Source organism: Rhodotorula toruloides (genome assembly GCF_000320785.1).
Source record: "Rhodotorula toruloides NP11 unplaced genomic scaffold Scaffold20, whole genome shotgun sequence".
Taxonomy (NCBI): Eukaryota; Fungi; Basidiomycota; class Microbotryomycetes; order Sporidiobolales; family Sporidiobolaceae; genus Rhodotorula; species Rhodotorula toruloides.
In genome coordinates this window covers 65,362-81,210 of record NW_015622980.1, presented here as the reverse complement: position 1 = coordinate 81,210, position 15,849 = coordinate 65,362, and the positions used below count along the sequence as shown (strand labels likewise).

The 15,849-nt window shown below is 61.4% G+C and overlaps 6 protein-coding genes across 6 annotated transcripts; 3 read left to right on the top strand and 3 right to left on the bottom strand.

The window, feature by feature from the left end:
• Positions 1-231: 231 nt before the first annotated feature.
• Positions 232-4,608, bottom strand: RHTO_03330 (peroxisomal biogenesis factor 6; the record flags this gene model as incomplete). The annotated part of the gene is made up of 11 exons (XM_016417001.1): positions 232-564; positions 624-763; positions 826-1,049; positions 1,109-1,490; positions 1,555-1,987; positions 2,047-2,204; positions 2,295-2,666; positions 2,729-2,955; positions 3,014-3,370; positions 3,425-4,305; positions 4,366-4,608. 11 exons carry the CDS (start codon positions 4,606-4,608, stop codon positions 232-234), a joined length of 3,750 nt encoding a protein of 1,249 aa, XP_016271530.1.
• A 256-nt stretch (positions 4,609-4,864) lies between these two features.
• On the top strand, positions 4,865-5,919 carry RHTO_03329 (3-dehydroquinate dehydratase; the record flags this gene model as incomplete). Its single annotated transcript, XM_016417000.1, has 8 exons — positions 4,865-4,885; positions 4,992-5,066; positions 5,135-5,190; positions 5,251-5,365; positions 5,455-5,497; positions 5,559-5,643; positions 5,704-5,791; positions 5,848-5,919. The coding sequence occupies 8 exons, from the start codon at positions 4,865-4,867 to the stop codon at positions 5,917-5,919; spliced, it is 555 nt and encodes a 184-aa protein (XP_016271529.1).
• A 484-nt stretch (positions 5,920-6,403) lies between these two features.
• RHTO_03328 (nucleosome binding protein (Nhp6a)) lies at positions 6,404-7,118 on the bottom strand (the record flags this gene model as incomplete). The annotated part of the gene is made up of 5 exons (XM_016416999.1): positions 6,404-6,532; positions 6,611-6,673; positions 6,754-6,812; positions 6,887-6,968; positions 7,044-7,118. The coding sequence occupies 5 exons, from the start codon at positions 7,116-7,118 to the stop codon at positions 6,404-6,406; spliced, it is 408 nt and encodes a 135-aa protein (XP_016271528.1).
• A 676-nt stretch (positions 7,119-7,794) lies between these two features.
• RHTO_03327 (oxysterol-binding protein) lies at positions 7,795-9,734 on the top strand (the record flags this gene model as incomplete). Its single annotated transcript, XM_016416998.1, has 9 exons — positions 7,795-7,837; positions 8,180-8,253; positions 8,311-8,341; positions 8,406-8,539; positions 8,611-8,636; positions 8,702-8,790; positions 8,876-9,001; positions 9,083-9,639; positions 9,696-9,734. The coding sequence occupies 9 exons, from the start codon at positions 7,795-7,797 to the stop codon at positions 9,732-9,734; spliced, it is 1,119 nt and encodes a 372-aa protein (XP_016271527.1).
• Positions 9,735-9,998: 264 nt separating this feature from the next.
• Positions 9,999-11,948, top strand: RHTO_03326 (calcium channel subunit Mid1; the record flags this gene model as incomplete). The annotated part of the gene is made up of 3 exons (XM_016416997.1): positions 9,999-10,971; positions 11,026-11,746; positions 11,810-11,948. 3 exons carry the CDS (start codon positions 9,999-10,001, stop codon positions 11,946-11,948), a joined length of 1,833 nt encoding a protein of 610 aa, XP_016271526.1.
• A 233-nt stretch (positions 11,949-12,181) lies between these two features.
• On the bottom strand, positions 12,182-15,396 carry RHTO_03325 (betaine lipid synthase; the record flags this gene model as incomplete). Its single annotated transcript, XM_016416996.1, has 13 exons — positions 12,182-12,215; positions 12,275-12,503; positions 12,569-12,767; positions 12,829-13,141; positions 13,201-13,337; positions 13,416-13,534; positions 13,594-13,601; positions 13,663-14,148; positions 14,202-14,267; positions 14,326-14,565; positions 14,627-14,838; positions 14,924-15,082; positions 15,130-15,396. The coding sequence occupies 13 exons, from the start codon at positions 15,394-15,396 to the stop codon at positions 12,182-12,184; spliced, it is 2,469 nt and encodes an 822-aa protein (XP_016271525.1).
• Positions 15,397-15,849: the final 453 nt, after the last annotated feature.

Here is a 15,849-nt window from a genome sequence, read left to right as displayed (position 1 = left end):
GCGCGTGGGCAGCTGAGTTCGGTCTTGATAAGCGTGTGTGCGTGCAGCGAGTGCAGTGAGCGGTGCTTTGGCGCTGTCAGGCGAAGGTGAGCGAAGGGAGAGAAGGGGCAAGCCAGATCCGCTCGTCCCGCTCCCGCCAACTCCGCCGACTTGCGGCCGAGTCTCCCGAAGTCAACACAAGGTTACAACATCCCTTACAGACTCGATTACTGCGCTTGACTGCTATGCGATTTATTCCGCCCGCGCCTTGCCCTTGCCCTTGGCCGCCCGTCGCTTCCGTCGCTTCTCCTCCTCCTCAGGGTCAACCACGTCCTGCACGCCGTCAACGACGAGACCGTTCGGGACGACCTTTTCGACAGGACCCTTGACGATTCCGTTCGGCTTGAAGGGACCGGGGATGGCGGCCGGAAGTTGCGGAAGCGAGGGCGAAGGCGAAGGGACGGGCGCTGCCTCCTTCTTCTCCTTCGCGGCAAGGTTGTCGTCGCTGTTCATCGTCTCGGCGGAGAAGCGCTGCTGGACAGTCTTGTAGTGGAGCATCTCGGCTTGCGAGACGGACGGCACGAGCTGTGAACCGTGGAAGCGTCAGTCATGCTTGTGCAAATGACGACTGCGAGAGAGCGCACCTCGGCGAGAGCGGCGTCAAAGTCTTGCTGGGCGACAAGCACCTCGATCTCGGCTGGCGTCGCCATCTCGGCGAGGTAGTACTGCGGCGTGAGCAGCGGAGACTCGCCCGTCGAGTACGGCGGCTGGGCATTCAGTTCCGCTGCGAGCGCCACCAGTGTGAGCTCGTCTTTCTCGCCACGAAACGGAGAGATCACGACGAACCTATCCGCTTATCCACCACCTCCGCCTTCCTCGTCATAGCCTTGAGCATCGCGTCCGAACACAACGCATAAAAGTCGGCGCCGGTGAGGTTGAACGAGCACTTTTCGGCGAGTTTGGCGAGGTCCGTCTCGGGCGCGAGCTTGAACTTGCGCGTCAGGGCTTGAATGATGTTGAGTTGTGCTTGGTGAGTGTTGGAAACGCCGAGGTAGAGCATGCGGTCGAAGCTGTTGGCGCGGGGGCGTTAGCGAATGCTACCGTATTACGAAAGAACGTTCGAACGCACCGTCCAGGTCGCAGCAATGCAGGGTCGAGCAAGTCCGGTCGGTTGGTCGCGCCAATAACGAAGACGTCGTTCCCTCCCTTCCCCTCGCTCATGCCATCCAACTCCGCCAGCAACTGACTCACAATCCGATCCATCACGCCACCCGAATCACCTTGGTTCCCACGCTTCGGCGCAACCGAGTCCAGCTCGTCCATGAAGACGACGCAGGGTTTGGCGTCCCTCGCGCGCTGGAAGACTCGACGGACGTTCGCTTCCGATTCGCCGATGTACATGTTGAGCAGCTCGGGACCCTTGACGGAGAAGAAGTTGAGAGAGCACGAGGTCGCGACCGCTTTCGCGAGGAGAGTCTTGCCCGTCCCCGGTGGGCCGTAGAGGAGGATACCTGTGCGGAGCGCGAACCGTCAGCCATTGATCTCGCGTGAATGCACGAGAGCGGAGGAACAGACCACTGCGCTTCTTGAGCCCGTCCGCAAACAACTCCGGGTGCTCAAGCGGCAACTGAATCGTATCAAGAATGTCGCTCTTGACATTCGCCAGTCCACCAACATCGTCCCACGTGACATTCGGGATCTTGGGCGCGCCGATACTCTCCGAGTACGCCGAGCGAGCTTTGTCGAGCGCGGAATTGAAGTCGAGAGAGGTGAGCGCTACGCCGGCGTGGGCGATGTCGCTCAGACTCGTCGTCGCGTCGGTCGAGGAAGCGAGCTCGAGAACCCGCTCGGCTGCGGCTGCGCGGGCGCGGCGGACGAGGTCGACCAGGTCATTGGCGACGAGTGCGGCGGTTTGGACTGCGAGCGAGCGGAGAGAAACGTCGGGGGAGATGATGTCCGAGGCGGTGAGGTTTCGCAGGATGGCGAGTCGCTCGGGTTCTGCCGGGGCCTGCGACGAAATGTGAGCGTCAGCGACAGATGAAAAGGGTTCAGTGCGACGGGACGCACCTGGATGCCGATCTCCTCCTTGAACAAGCCGAGGACGCCCGTCGGGACCTTCTCGACGTCTGTCGTCGTAGCGACCACGACGACCGGGTGACCGCTCGCTTTCCAGCCGTCCCGGATCGTCGCGAAGCAGTCTCGGAGGACGGTCGTCATAGGCGGTTCTGCGATTTGACCGAAAACTCGAATCAGCAAGCTGGACAGAAGGATTGGCAGCCCACCGAATCGGCTGAGAACGTCTCGAGCGAACTCACCCTGCCCTGTCTCCATCGCCTGACTCTTCCTGGCCAATGCCTCGACATTCCTCAACACCAACACCACCGGCGCACAAGCCAGCGCCTTATCCACCGCCAGCGCCCTGAGGCGTCCCTCCGTCTTCGCATCGCTCTCCCCAAGCAAATCAAAGCAATCCAACTCGAGGAGTCCAACACCGGCTCGACGGGCAACGGAGCGGATGAGAGTTCGTTTGCCGCTTCCCAGGGAGCCTTTGAGCAGGACTGTGAGGGGGAGGGAGTAGGTGGAGGCGCGCGGGGTGAGGGAGGAGAGGAGGAAGTCGTAGAGCTTTGAGGCTGGGGTTGGGGTGCCGAGAAGCGAGTCGGGCGCGAGGGGGACGGTCGGAGAGGATTCTGCAGACACACATACTCTTCGTCAAAAGATGCGCTTCTCGAGACGCAGGGAATGGACGCACCAATCCCAAGCCATCCCGCATCATCCGGCACCCGTCCCCTCTCGACGCCCGTCTGCAACAACTTGGTCACCTTCGGGTCCACAAAGCATCCGAGCAAGCCGTCTTCGAGGCGGCGGTCGAGGTCAAAGTCGCCTGTTGGTGCGGAGGAGGAGGTAGATGCGTCGACTGAGAGAGAGGTGATGAGGAAGTGAACGACGGCTGTCGGGGCGGCGGATTCGTCTGGCAAACTGTGGGCGCCCACTCGAGTAAGCAACATGGCGAGCAAGGCATGGTGGAGGAACGCACTCAAAGTCCTCTTCAACCGCCTCACCCTTCCCCTCCCCGACGTACCTAACCTTCTCCTCGTCAATCCCGACAGCAATCACATCACCCCTCTTGACCGCCCTCCTCCTCCCAGAGAAATACTCCTTCAACCCCTCGAGGAAGAGCGGCTGGTAGAGTTTGTTTACTGAGTGAGGGGAGGCGAGGCGTGAGATGGTTACTGAGGAGGCGGTGGGGAAGGGGAGGGGGAGGATTGGGGAGAGCAGAGGAGCCGGGTGGAGGGTGAGAGAGGAGGGGGAGGAGGGCGTCGAGGAGAGAGAGGAGGGACCGAGGAGGTTGAAGAGCAGAGGCGGGGGAAGATAGAGTGTCGAGATGGAGGACCTATTGAAAGCGCGTCAGCTCACGGGCAAACATCGTAACTGACCCGCGACTCACGCAACTGCCTCTCGTCCGTACAGCAACCCTTCACCCGCGAACACCCTCACAAGCCGTCCCCTATCTTCGTCCTTCTGCTCCTCCTCTCCGCCGACCGCGTTCGCAGGTTCCACCAAAGCCCAGTCTCCACTGAAGAGCCCCAGCCGTCCCAAATCAGCCGTCGAAGCCAGCGCATGAGGGAGGTCGTCTTCGTCTGCGTCTGGCGGAGGGGTGAGCGCGTCGGCCGGGACAGGGAGAGAAAGTGGGAGGGCTGAGATGGATGTGCCGGAGTGAGTGGTGGGAGGGGGCTCGATGAGAGGGAAGCTCTTCCCGTTTACACCGGCGGAGGAGGGAAGGGGAGACGTGAGGGGTGTTGCGTGCGCGCGGCGGGAAGGAAGGACGGAGGAGGCGAGGAACGAGTCGTCGATGTCGAAGTCGAGTAGGTCGTCCTCCTCGGACGCGTCTGTCCCATCCACCAAGCCCGCGTCGACCGCTTCGTCCTCCTGGGCTCCGCCATCTGCGGGCGGCAGAACAAGCAACCTCGTCTTTCCCTTGACGAACGCGCCCTGCAGCAGCGGTTCCGTCACGGCGACTTTCCAACGCCCAACACCAGGCAAGTGCACCACATCGCCCTCACGAACAAGATCCGCTTCTTTTTCTGCGAGGAGCGTCTCGAGTCGCCCTGACTTGTCTGAGGCGTTCGTGTAGGACGTCGAGTCGAGTGAGAGGAAGATCGCGGAGGTGAGCGGGAGCGCTTGCGCTATGCTTAGGGAGAGGGAGGGAGGAGAGGCGGAGGTGGGGGATGAGGAGGACCGGCGGGTGAAGACTGCTGGGTGCGCCTGGACGAGTCGCGTCGGAAGGAGCAAGACGTTCTCTGGCAAGTCCTGTTGGCCCGCATCATCCTGCGAGTCAGTTCGGGCTGCTGGATGAGCCGGGACGCCAGACGGTCCCAGAAAACGCACCTCGCCGGCGTCCCTCATCTCCTGCTTGCTCGCCTCCCTCGCGCGCACAACCACCGTCCTCAACTCCTTCCCTCGCGCAGACCTGGCATGCCTCGGTGCGAGAGCGAGCGCGAGGCAGGTCGGCGGGTCGTCGCGGTCGGGTCCGGGGAGGGAGTCGACGAGCGCGGTCCAGAGAGCGGGTGAGGCGAGTGCTGTCGAAGTGTGTGCTTGTAGCGTGCAGTAATGGGCTGACAGCGAGTCCATCGCTGCGAGTCGAGGTAGCGAGGCGAAGCTGTCGTTTGCCGGTCGCTCGGTAGCCGGAATCGATTACAACTCGATTACAACCGAGTTTGTGATCCTGCTTGTAATGCCACGTCACCCTCTCGGGCGCGCTCAACTTTCAAAGCCCCCGCCCGCGCTCCTCGCTCCTGGCTTCGTCCGCTCTTCCTCACTCCGCTGCCTCGCTGTTCTCCTTCTGACGCTCTCGCTACCTGTCTACGTCTGTTCTACGCTGCTCACCATGCCCACCGAATTCACCACCGTCCGTCTCCCTCCTCTCTCTCCCTGCTCCCTCGATTCGCTTTCCCTCCCTCCCCTCCTCCACTCCTCGCTCCTTTCACTGACGAACCTCGCGAATCCCTCGACAGACCTCCGCCGGCGTCCGACGGATCACCAAAGTCGACCCCAGCGAAGCGCTCGACAAGCCCAACGACCCAAAGACCGTCTGTCCCCTCCCTTTCCTTCCCTCTACGCTCCCTTCTTCCTCTCGCTGACGGAGAAGGGAAAACAGTTCCTTTTGTTGTCAGGAGTCAACCACGCCCTCTTCGGCAAACGCGATGCAAAGCAGTTCTGTCCCCCTTCCCTCCGTTCCTCCTCCCTTCGCGAGCTGATGGGATGGGAAAACAGGTACGGCACGACTACCCTCGCGCAGATTGAAGAACGCGTCACGCAGTTGGGGAAGGAGTTGGGTGTCGAGATTGTGTGTGCGCAGACGGATTATGAGGGCGAGATGTGCCAGTTGGTGCGTTTGCACCTTCACTCCCTTGCCCCTTCCGAGAATCCGTGCCAGCAGCGTCGAGAGGAACTGATCGGGATGAGCGGTGCGCGCAGATCCATTACTCCCGCTGCCTCGGCGGAGTAATCATGAACCCCGGTCCGTCCCCCTCCTCTCTTCCTCCTCCTCCCTTCCAACTGACTAGGAAAGGTCCAACCAGGCGCCTGGGCACACTACTCCTACGCCCTGCGCGACGCCATAGACGCCTGCGACTCTCCCGTCATCGAAGTGCACATCTCGAACGTGTCTGTCCCCTCCTCCTCTCCCCTCTCCTCCCCGGGATACTGACGATGGAGGCATGGTAGATATGCAAGGGAGGAGTTCAGGCATAAGAGCGTCACGGCGCCTGTTGTGAAAGGGTATATCGCGGGTTGCGGGGTGTTGGGATACGAGGTGCGTTGCCTTCCTCCCCTTTCCTTCTCTCAGAGTATGCTGATGATTGGGGACAGTTGGGATTGCGGACGGCGATTGAGAGGAGGAAGGAGAGGGACGCGGAGTTGGCGGTGGCTTCTCAGAAGTAGCTAGGCGAGGCGAGGGAGCTCGCGTTGCGTTGGTGGATGTTATTCGGAGGTTCGTTGTGCGTCCTACGAGTGTGGCGAGTGCGCGAGCGAGACGAGGCGAGCGCGAGGAAGAAGAGAAGAGAGTAGATCAGTCTGCGCTCGTCTCGCTTCGTCTTTCCGCGCCTCTCTATGATAGCCTGCAACAGCTCTTCGTTACCCTATGTACCTTACCGTCCACGAGCCCTCGCTTTCACGCTTCCTTTGTCCCAACGCTCGCTCGTCGCCAAAGACGAAGAAGGAACAGTAGCACAACCGAGTCTTTCACCACCACCTCCTCCGACACCAACATACACACAACGACTGAGCTACTGCTACTAACCGAACGGGAGGAAAGGTAGAGGGAAGGGTGTAGAACGACACACAGGTGAAGTCTCTTCAAAGGGGGTACACAGCGGGTATCAAGCGAGAGAGAGGGTGAGAGGTTCGAGGAGAGGAGAGCGCGAATTTACTCATCGTCGTCCTCGTCAACCGCATCCGCCGCGTCGTCCTCGTCCTCACTCTCAACCTTCTTGGCCTTCTTCGTGGCCTTCTTCTTCGCGGGCTTGGCGGCGGCTGCGGCGTCGGGGTTCTCGGCCTGCGCACACGCACACGGACGAGTGAGAGTGAGTCAGGGACGGAAGGGAGGGGAAGGGAAGAGGGATGGGAGACGAACGTCGTAGGCTGCCTTCTCCTTCTCGTAGCGCGACTTGTCGGCCGAGGCTTTCTCCTCGTAGGGCTGTTGTCGACACCGAAAGCGAGAGCGAGTCAGTCGAACGCGTTCGGCGAGGGAGAGCGCGAGGGAGGGAGAACACGCACCTTGCGCTCGTCCTCGGGGAGCTCCTTCCACTTGGCACCGAGGATCTTGCCAATCTCGCCTATCGGGGTCGCACACACTCGTCAATCAATACGCGAACCAAGCGAGACAGACGCGCGAGGGAGGGAAACGCACCGAAAGTGACATCGGGGTTCTCCTCCTTGACGACCGAGCGCTGGTCCTGAGAGAAGTGCATGTATGCCGAGAGGGGGCGCTTCTGTTTTCCACAACGATACGCGCGCGCGAGGGTCAATACGCGTCCGGCGAGGAGGAATGGAGGGGAGGGACAGACGGGCGCGTTAGGGTCCTTCTTGGCACGGCCGCCGGTGGCAGCCTTGGTCGCGCGGGGCTTGGACTCCTTGGGCATTGTTTTGACTGTTTCCGCGAGAGCGAGAGGGTCAGCGAGGTGAGACGAGGGTTTGTTGTGTGTTGTGGTCGGAGGGGTCGACCACCGGCCTCGCTCGTTCAACCTCGCGCTTCGCGTGGGTTGTCGAGAGCACGTGGGCGCGTCGAACGAGTGGTTGGAGGGAACGATACGCGCGCGAGAGGGCTAGAGTGGGTGTGAGGCGTGCACGAGCGAGGTGGGGCTGCTTTGTGAGAGGGCAGCGAGGGAGGGAGGGGGGGTTGCTGACGACGCGAGAGGCTGGACGGCGAGCGAGTGGACTCACGAGATTGAGTGAGAGAGCGTGAGTGAGTGACTGCGAGGCGAGGACAGGGTGAGTGAGGGTGCAAAGGACAGCGCCAGGCGAGTTGGGCTCACGGGGGAGGCGATGTGTGCGGGCGCAGCGAGAGAGAGCGCGAGCAGGCGCACTCGCAGGCAGACGCTTCAACTCATTACAACTCGAGTTTGTATTCAGCTCATTACAACCACAACTTACACCTTCAACCCACTCTGTTACAGCCGGGACAGCCTCATTGCACTCGTGAGAACATCACACATCACCAGCAAGCACAGGCAAACACCCCTCGAAGAGAGCGACCCCCTCCCCTCTCGTCGCCTCATCGTCATTCACTCTCGCTCCCCTCGCACACACAGCCCAGCCATGTCAGACGAAGCAGCAAACGTGCCCGCAGCACAAAAGTCTGGTGAGCTTCCCGCTGCACTCGATCCGACTGTCGACGAGGACTCGTTCCATCCCCATCCCCCTCCACCGAACTCCCGACGTCGCCTCGCAACGCGCCGGAGCTCGTGGGGGATGTGTGGAGCTTGCGGCGTGATGGAGTTGGAGCAGGGGCGTAAGGGTTTGCGGACGGAAGGGCTGGAGTGGAGTAGGGAAGGTGGGGACTCGCCGCTCAGTCCGGCATGGGGTGCTCGTCGGTCGTCAAGCGAGAGGAACGGACTCGCTGGCTCTTCAGGTCGCAGGCGGGACGAGCACACTGCTGCAGGACAGGAGAAGGGACTGACGAACTTCGCTCGCGTCGACGCAGGATGGACCAGCTTCCTCAAGTCTCTCGCGTCCTTCTCGGGCGACTTGTCCGGCCTGACCGCTCCGCCTTTCATCGTGCGTCCCCACCCTTCCCTCATCCACTTTCTGTACTGACGCAAGCTGGCCCCGCAGCTCTCCCCAACCTCGCTCTCCGAATTCCCCTGTCCGTCCTTCCCTCCCTCCTCTTCATCCTCCTCCTCCTCCTGCTGACGAAACGCGCCACACAGCCTACTGGGGCGAACCGAAAGACCTCTTCACCTCGATCGCAGACGGAAAGACCCCCGAAGACCGTCAGTTGAGGGTCACGAAATGGTTTTTGAGCACGCTTAGTGGGCAGTTTACGAGGAGGGAGAAGGAGACTGTAAGTCTCGGCCGTTCTTCATTGAGCGTTTGATGGGGAGCTGATGTGGTTTTCTGGGCGTGCGTGCGTAGGGGTCGGAGAAGAAGCCTCTCAACCCGTTCGTCTCCCTCGCCTCACCTTGTCCTTCCGACTAGCGAGGTACTGACGAGATCGGACACACAGCTTCCTCGGCGAGCAGTTCCTCGGCTCGTGGGACAACGGCGAGCTCGTCCTCACCGTTGAACAAGTCTCGCACCACCCGCCTATCACTGGTTCGTCCCTTTTCCCCTTTCCTCCTCGCGTAGCCCCTCGCTCTTCGCTCCGCCCTCACGGTCCTCGCTGACGCTCGTCGCACAGCCTACCACCTCGAGAACAAGAAGCGCGGCATCGTCTTCGAAGGCAACTGTGCGCAAAAGACAAGTTTCTCGGCGCGGATGATCAGCGTCAAGCAGGTTGGACATGGGATCCTGAGGGTCAAGCTGGGTGATGGGTCGACTGAGTGTGCGTGCGCTTCCCTTCGCAAAGGGGAAGAGAAGGGAGGTGCTGATGTTGTTGGGCTCGCAGCGTATCTTGTCACGCTTCCCAAGCTCAAGATTGAGGGGTTGTGGACGGGCAAGCCCTACGTCGAGTTGACCGAGACGTCCTACATCCAAGGTTCTCACGGCCTCACCTCGACGATCAAGTACTCTGGCGCCGGATGGGTGACTGGCACGTCGCACTCTCACACGACGACTATTACGACCGGTCCGGGTGGTCCGACGCTCTATACGATTACGGGGACGTGGACGGGCGAGAGCAAATTTGTCAAGCCTTCGAAGGAGGGGAGGGAGGGGACTGTGTTCCTTGATGCGGGGGAGGAAGGGATGAGGGAGCCCATCAGCGTCAAGCCCGTCGAGCAGCAGGGCGAATACGAGTCTCGAAGGGCTTGGAAGGCCGTTGCGGATGGGATTCGGAGCGGAGATTACAACGCGGCTAGTGTGGCCAAGGGGGCGTTGGAGAATGCCGAGAGGCAGAGGAGGAAGGATGAGCTGGCGAACGGTCAACAGTTCCAGCTTAGGCTGTTTGATCTCCGCCAGAACGACCCCGAGTATGCGCACCTTGCCGCGTTGCTCAAGTTCAAGGTGCGTTCGCGCGACTCTCCTCCGGGCTTCCGCTGACCTCGCTCGTTGCGCACCAGCCCGAGGAGGAAGACTCGTGGATCCTCAAGGCGCAATAGTCGCCCCTCTCTTCTTCGTCCTCGCCCTCTCGCCTCGCTCGACTTGTGATATACGGCTCCGTCGTCAAGACTTCTCCTCCTTCTCCCGATGGACATCTGTTCTCTGAGTTCCTGCAAGACAGTCGTATTGCCACGCTTCGAACTTGTCTTTGTCGTGGTCGTCGTTGAGCGAGAGGGGGCTGTGCACGGCGCCAGGGTTGACCTCGCTCTTCTCCCTCGACAACGCTCGTTCGCACGCTCAAGAGACCGAAGCTAGACTGCAACATGCTCTCGCGGATACGCAGGCCGACCAACTACCGCCGGCGTCCACCACGACTCTCGGGCTTCCCGCTCATCTCCCTCCTCACTTCGCTCGTCTTGCTCGGCCTCTCATCGACGCAGGCAGCCGCACAAAGCGTGACGACCCTCACCGACCCCTCCACGACCACGATCACCCTCGACCCAGCCGGTTCAGCAACCTACTTCCTCCCCTCTTCGTCCTCGCCCAATCCACCCATCTACATCTCCCTCTCACTCTGCTCTATCCCTTCCTCCCTCGCACAAAACACCTCCTTCCTCCTCCCCCCCGTACTCGACACACTCCTCTACGTCTCCTCCACTCCCAATATCCAACCTCACCCCTCGAACGCTTCGACTCCAGACGATGTCTTCAATCGCGGCGAGTCGCTCGCTACGAGTAAGCTGGAGTATGGGTATGCGAATGTTACGCTGGAGGTGAACGAGGGAGGAGGAGGGATCTATGTTGCGGTTTTCGCGCCTGACCTGTCCAGAGTCCTCGACCCCGACTCGCCTGTAAACGGACAGTGGCAATTCGAGTTGGATGTCAGCTCCGGGACGGCGGATCCGCCTTACGTTGCGCGCGGGCGGGCGGGTCTGAGAACGGAGGACACGGATCTGAGTTCCGTCCTTCTTTCAACCGCGAAATGGACGGGCAATCAAGCGCCGTCTTATCAAGCCATCGTCGCGCCGACCAACAGCCTCTCACTCGCATTGTCGAGGTCCAAGTGCTTCGTGCGGAGTATGGCAGGCCAGTCGGTCGCGACGGCGTCGAACACCAATACGAGCACGACGACGAGGGGTTGGCCTGCGGGCGGGACGAGGACGCAGTTTTTGGTGGACGGGCTCGACAGGGGTGCGAATTATACGGCTTGGTTGGTGGAGAACGGGACGATGGCGGATGGAGGAGGGGCGAATCAGACGCGTGTGTGGGACCCGGTGTTCTTCGCAACCAAGAGTAGTGCGTCGAGTCTCGCTTCTTCAGCTGTGAGTTGGCTAACGGATGGTTGCGCAGCCGACTCGTGTCGACTTGTCTACGACATCGATGTCTGTCCCTCGGTCGCCTACTCCGTCCCCGCTCCCGCCTCGCTCGACACCCCATCCCTCATCTCCTTCTTCAACTCGTCCATCTCGGCCTTCTTGGCCAACTTCACTCGTACCATGACGACCTTCCCCTGCGGCTCGGACGAGATGGGCCGGTACTCGGTCGTTTCAACCTGCCAAGACTGCATCAACGCTTACCGCGACTACATTTGCGCGATGACGATGCCGCGGTGTACGGATGCGCCGTCGAATGCGACTCTGAACGACACGACTCTCGCAGCGGGCGACTCTCTCCCCTCTTACGCCATCCCCGCGCAATACGAAACCTCGCTCATCCGCACCGACCCCTTCGCCTCCCGCACGCCACTCTTCGGCCCCTCCAATCTCTCCACCACCTTCCCAACCCTCTTCAACTCGACCTACCGCCCCACACGCTCCAACCTCCTCGCCCAGTCCCCCTTCCCTTATACCGAAACCCCACCCTGCCTCGATATCTGCTACCTAGTCGAAGCGCGCTGTCCGCCTTTCCTGGGGTGGACGTGTCCGAAGAATAGCGATGGGTCGCCGAGTGGGGGGACGGGGTCGGCGGCGTATGGAGTCACGGTGGATGTGCCGAGTTCGCAGAGGTTGGGAGGGGATGTCAAGGGGAGTGACCTGCATAAACGCGCGGCGGATCGGTGGGGGAACGTCTAGTGAGTTTCGAAGCCTTTCTGTGGCGCTGGGATCGACGTGACGAACCTGTTGAGCATGCGCAGCTGCAACGCCCTGTACTCCGACCTCGCGATGGCCGCTCAGTTCGCTCCTCCGTCCAGCACCGCGTCTCTCTCGATGAGCATCCCTCGCATCGCGCTGGTATCCCTTGTTGTAGCAGTAGCATTCATGTTGTGCTCGTAGACTCTCGCAGCAATAGAATCGTCGTGTCGTCTTCTCAACGTTGTCGGAACTTTGCTCGGTACAACGACTTTTTGGCACTGCACTTCACGGGAGGGGTTTGTAGATCGGACACTGCGAGAGACGATGAGGAGAGAGACGGGAGAGAAGGCAAAAGGTGGGCGGGCAAGCCTGCTCGCCCCAAGGAAAGGAGGGGAATAGACAGATGCAGGCGGTATAGGGCGGCGTGCGGTCTACTACTTCTTGGTCGCGCAGTAGAAGCTCGCGTACCTGCAGAGCGCGAGAAGGTCAGTAACAGCGAGGAGAAGCGGAAAAAGAGTAGAACTCACATGTTGACGCGGTCAATCGGGATCTTGCCGCCGATCGGACGCTTGTGGATGCACTCGACCTTGAAGCCCTCGCGGCGGTACAGTTCGAGGTACCACGGTTCCTGGCCGGCCGAGCGGAAGAAGACGCGGCCGTTCGGCTTGAGCGCGTTGCGGAGGGTGCGGATCGTCTGCGTCAGCTCGCAGGGCTTCGAACCCCGCGCCGGAGGCGAGTCGACGGTGTTGGGGAACCCTGCGCGAGCGCGAGAGACGCGAGGTGAGTGAGAGTCGTCGGACAGCGGGAAGGGCGAAGCGCACAATCTTGCAAGTCCATGATGATGGCGATTGTCAACGAGTCCTTGCCAAGACGGTTCATCACGTTCATGATGGAGTCGGTGTGGAGGCGGAAGCAGTCGAGCGCGGCACCGTCGTTCTGCTTGAGCTTCTCGAAACCTTCGCGGGTGAGGTAGAGCGGGCACGAGTCCTTGGTGTACTTCGCCTCGAGGCAGAGTTGGTACTGTCGACGCGAGCACGCCGCGTCAGCGGGAGTGGCGATAGAGGAGCGAGAGGGAACGCACGAAGTAGTTGTCCTTCGCAACGTGCGAGTTGAGGCCGATCGGGTCGAGCGCGTCGATGGCGAACTGCGAAGTCGTCGTCTCCTTGAGGAAGACGCGCGCCTGGTTGATGGGGACGCCGAGCGAGTTCCACTGGAAGATCGGGTTGGCGAGGAAGACCTTGCGGATGAAGGCGGAGAGGATGATGGGGCGGATCCGGCTCGTCCAGATGCGGCGCTGCTCTTCGAGAGTAGGCGCGGCGCACATCTTGTGGACTGAGCCGTACATGCCCGTGATGCGAAGTGCCCAGTACGCGAGGCGAAGGGCGTGGCCGGAGCTGCGAGCGAGACGGTCAGTCGCTGCTGAATGCCAAACGCCACGTTCCGCGAGACTCACTAGCCGCGCATGTAGAAGGCAGAGTCGAACATGTGGTCGTTCTTGCGCCAGTACTGGTAGGCATGCGAGGTGAGGAAAGGCGAGAGCTTCGAGTCGAGGAGCTCGCGGAAGTTGGGGTGTCGGCCCTCGCCGAAGAGCTGCAAGCGAGTGAGATGTGTAAGCGACTTCCGTACTCCAACCCCCGGGAAGCAATTACGCCTTGAGGCAGCACTCACAAGCCAAAAGTCGTCGTACTCGAGGGCGTAGATGCAGGCGAGCTTGAGCTCGAGGACGTGGCCCTGGCACGGATTGAAGTCGACCGTGTGGATGCGGCGAGGCTGGGCCTCGATTGCGTCTGCGCGCGACGAAGGTCAGTAAGGCCGAGAGAAGGCTCGTAGCGCATGGACGACTTACAGTGCAAGCTGCGAATTTGCGTAAGGCGTTAGCCGCGAGTTCGCGTATCAAGAAACAAGCGAGACTCACGCGTTGCAGCCGCCCGACGTAATGCAGAGAACCGAGTCGTCCTTGTTGATCTTGAGGTGCTCCATGTCGACACGCGGGTCCTCCCATGCGAAAGCATAGGTGAACGTGCGGAACTCGTGGTGGACGGGGTCATCGATGTAGGGCACGCGCCAGTGGCGGTAGCCGTAGTGGAAGGCGGAGAGCTGCAACTCGGGCGCAATGTCGATGCGGACGCTGTCGCTCTTGTCGCTGTTGTCGCTTGAGCGCGAGTAAGCGCGGTTGACGCGCTGCTTCGGCTTGCTCGCCGAAGAGCGGGAGCGCGAGCGAGAGAGAGCGGCCGAGACGCCGAGAGCGAGGTCGGGGATCTCGTTGGTGCTGGCCTGGCGCGAAAGAGTCGGCATGAGCAGAGGCGAGGGCGACGCGGAGATCGTGTTGCCGGCGTCGATCTCATAGGCCTGGTTGGCGGAAGACGTGTCCACGCGGCGGGACGTGTGAAGCGAGACGTAGCTGGAGGGGAGGATCAGCGCGAAGCGGACTGGAAGTCTGCCGGGGCGGCTCACTAGGGAATGCGAATCAAGCCGGGAAGTACGAAGCCGTTACGCGCGTTGAACGACTTGATCGTCGCGCTGCATGAGAAGGCGTGTCAGCTCGTTGCCTCGCGGGCTTCGAGCTAATCGGGCTCACAAGCGGTGCTCGAGGTACTGGCGGCGCGAGGGGTGCAGGTCGACGTGGTCCAGCTCGAACCAGTGGAGCCAGAACCACCGCGTCAGCCAGGAGCACTGGCGGGAGGTGACATCGCCGATAACGCCGGCGACCGAAGTCGTCTCACGGGCGGAAACGTAGAAGTCGCAGACGGAGAAGAGGCCCGACGGGTGGAGGAAGCGCTCGACTCGGTCGAGAAGGGTAAGGTGGTCGGGCATCATGCTGCGGGCGAGAAACCAAGAGTCAGCTCCTCATGCGCTGGTCGAGGAGGAAGGCGACCCACCTGAGCGAGTAGCTCATCGTGACGAAGTCAAGTCCGCCTTCCTCGCCGAGTCCTTCCTCGGTCCACTCAGGCAGGACGAAGTGCGTCGCGTCCTGGAGAAGGCACTGCACGTTCTTCCAACCTCGCGCCGCGAAGCGCTTTCGCGAGACTTCGAGGAGAGGGCCGCAGAGATCGAGGACATAGACAGCGTCGAACTCCTTGATGGGGAAGTACTGCGTTTGCGCAACAGAGGGTCAGCTCGTCTCGTCTCCGCGACGTGAAGAGCGACTGGAGACCCGCCTTGTCCATCTCCTCAACGTTCCAACCCGTACCGCCACCGATGTCGAGCCAGATGAGGCGCTTGTTCGGGTTCTTGCGACGCTGCTCGCGCAAATGAGCCGCCGAAAGCTTCAACATCGTGGTCCTGCCGCGAAGGAGCTTGGAACGGGTCTTGTCGTAGATCTTGATATGGAACCGCTGGTCAGCGCTTGTCGCGTGAGGGTTGGACTTGGGTTCGTACGCACCGCAGCCTGGCCTTGGTAGAACCTGTTCAGCCTGCCCTCCTGCGACGCGTTCTTGCCCAACGGCTGAAAGAAGCAGTTCCACGCGAACGTCCAAGCCGTGACCAGCTCCCTCGCGAAGCTTGAGAGCGCAATGACGGCAATTCCGGCGCCGAGGAGCCAGGCAGACATGCCGGCGTGCTGGGTGTACGTCGTGAGCTGCGCCTGGAGAGGTCGGAAGTAGAGTCCAAGACCGCCGGCTGCGCCGAGCAGCAACATCCTGGACGCCATGCTGCGCGTGTAGTGTCTGATAGAGTCTGTTGAGAGGTGCGAGAGCGTGCGGGTCGTCGAGGTTGAGCTCGAGAGTGCGGAAGGGAGAGGAGGAGGGAGAACGAGGGAAGTCGGGGGAGGAGGGGCGCCAGCGCTGTGAAAGGGACGGCAGAAAGCGATGAACTAGCGCGCTCAGCCAATAGCAGGGTTTCCGCCGCCGCCACGACGCCCTCAACTCGAGGTCCACGTTCGAGGGAAGCGTCGGGGCGAAAGTCACCGACGGCGCGTCGCGGGTGCCGCCGTGCACTCCCAGGCGCGTACATAGCGTCTTAACTACGTGTGTGAGCCTTCACATCTGCCCAGCGAGCGGAGCGGGGTTCAGGATCTTGGTCAACCGACTCCGACTTCATCAGTCGACGACTTGCGCGTTCTCTCGCCTCTCGTAGGGGTCGCTGGCACAGCTGTTGGTCTACA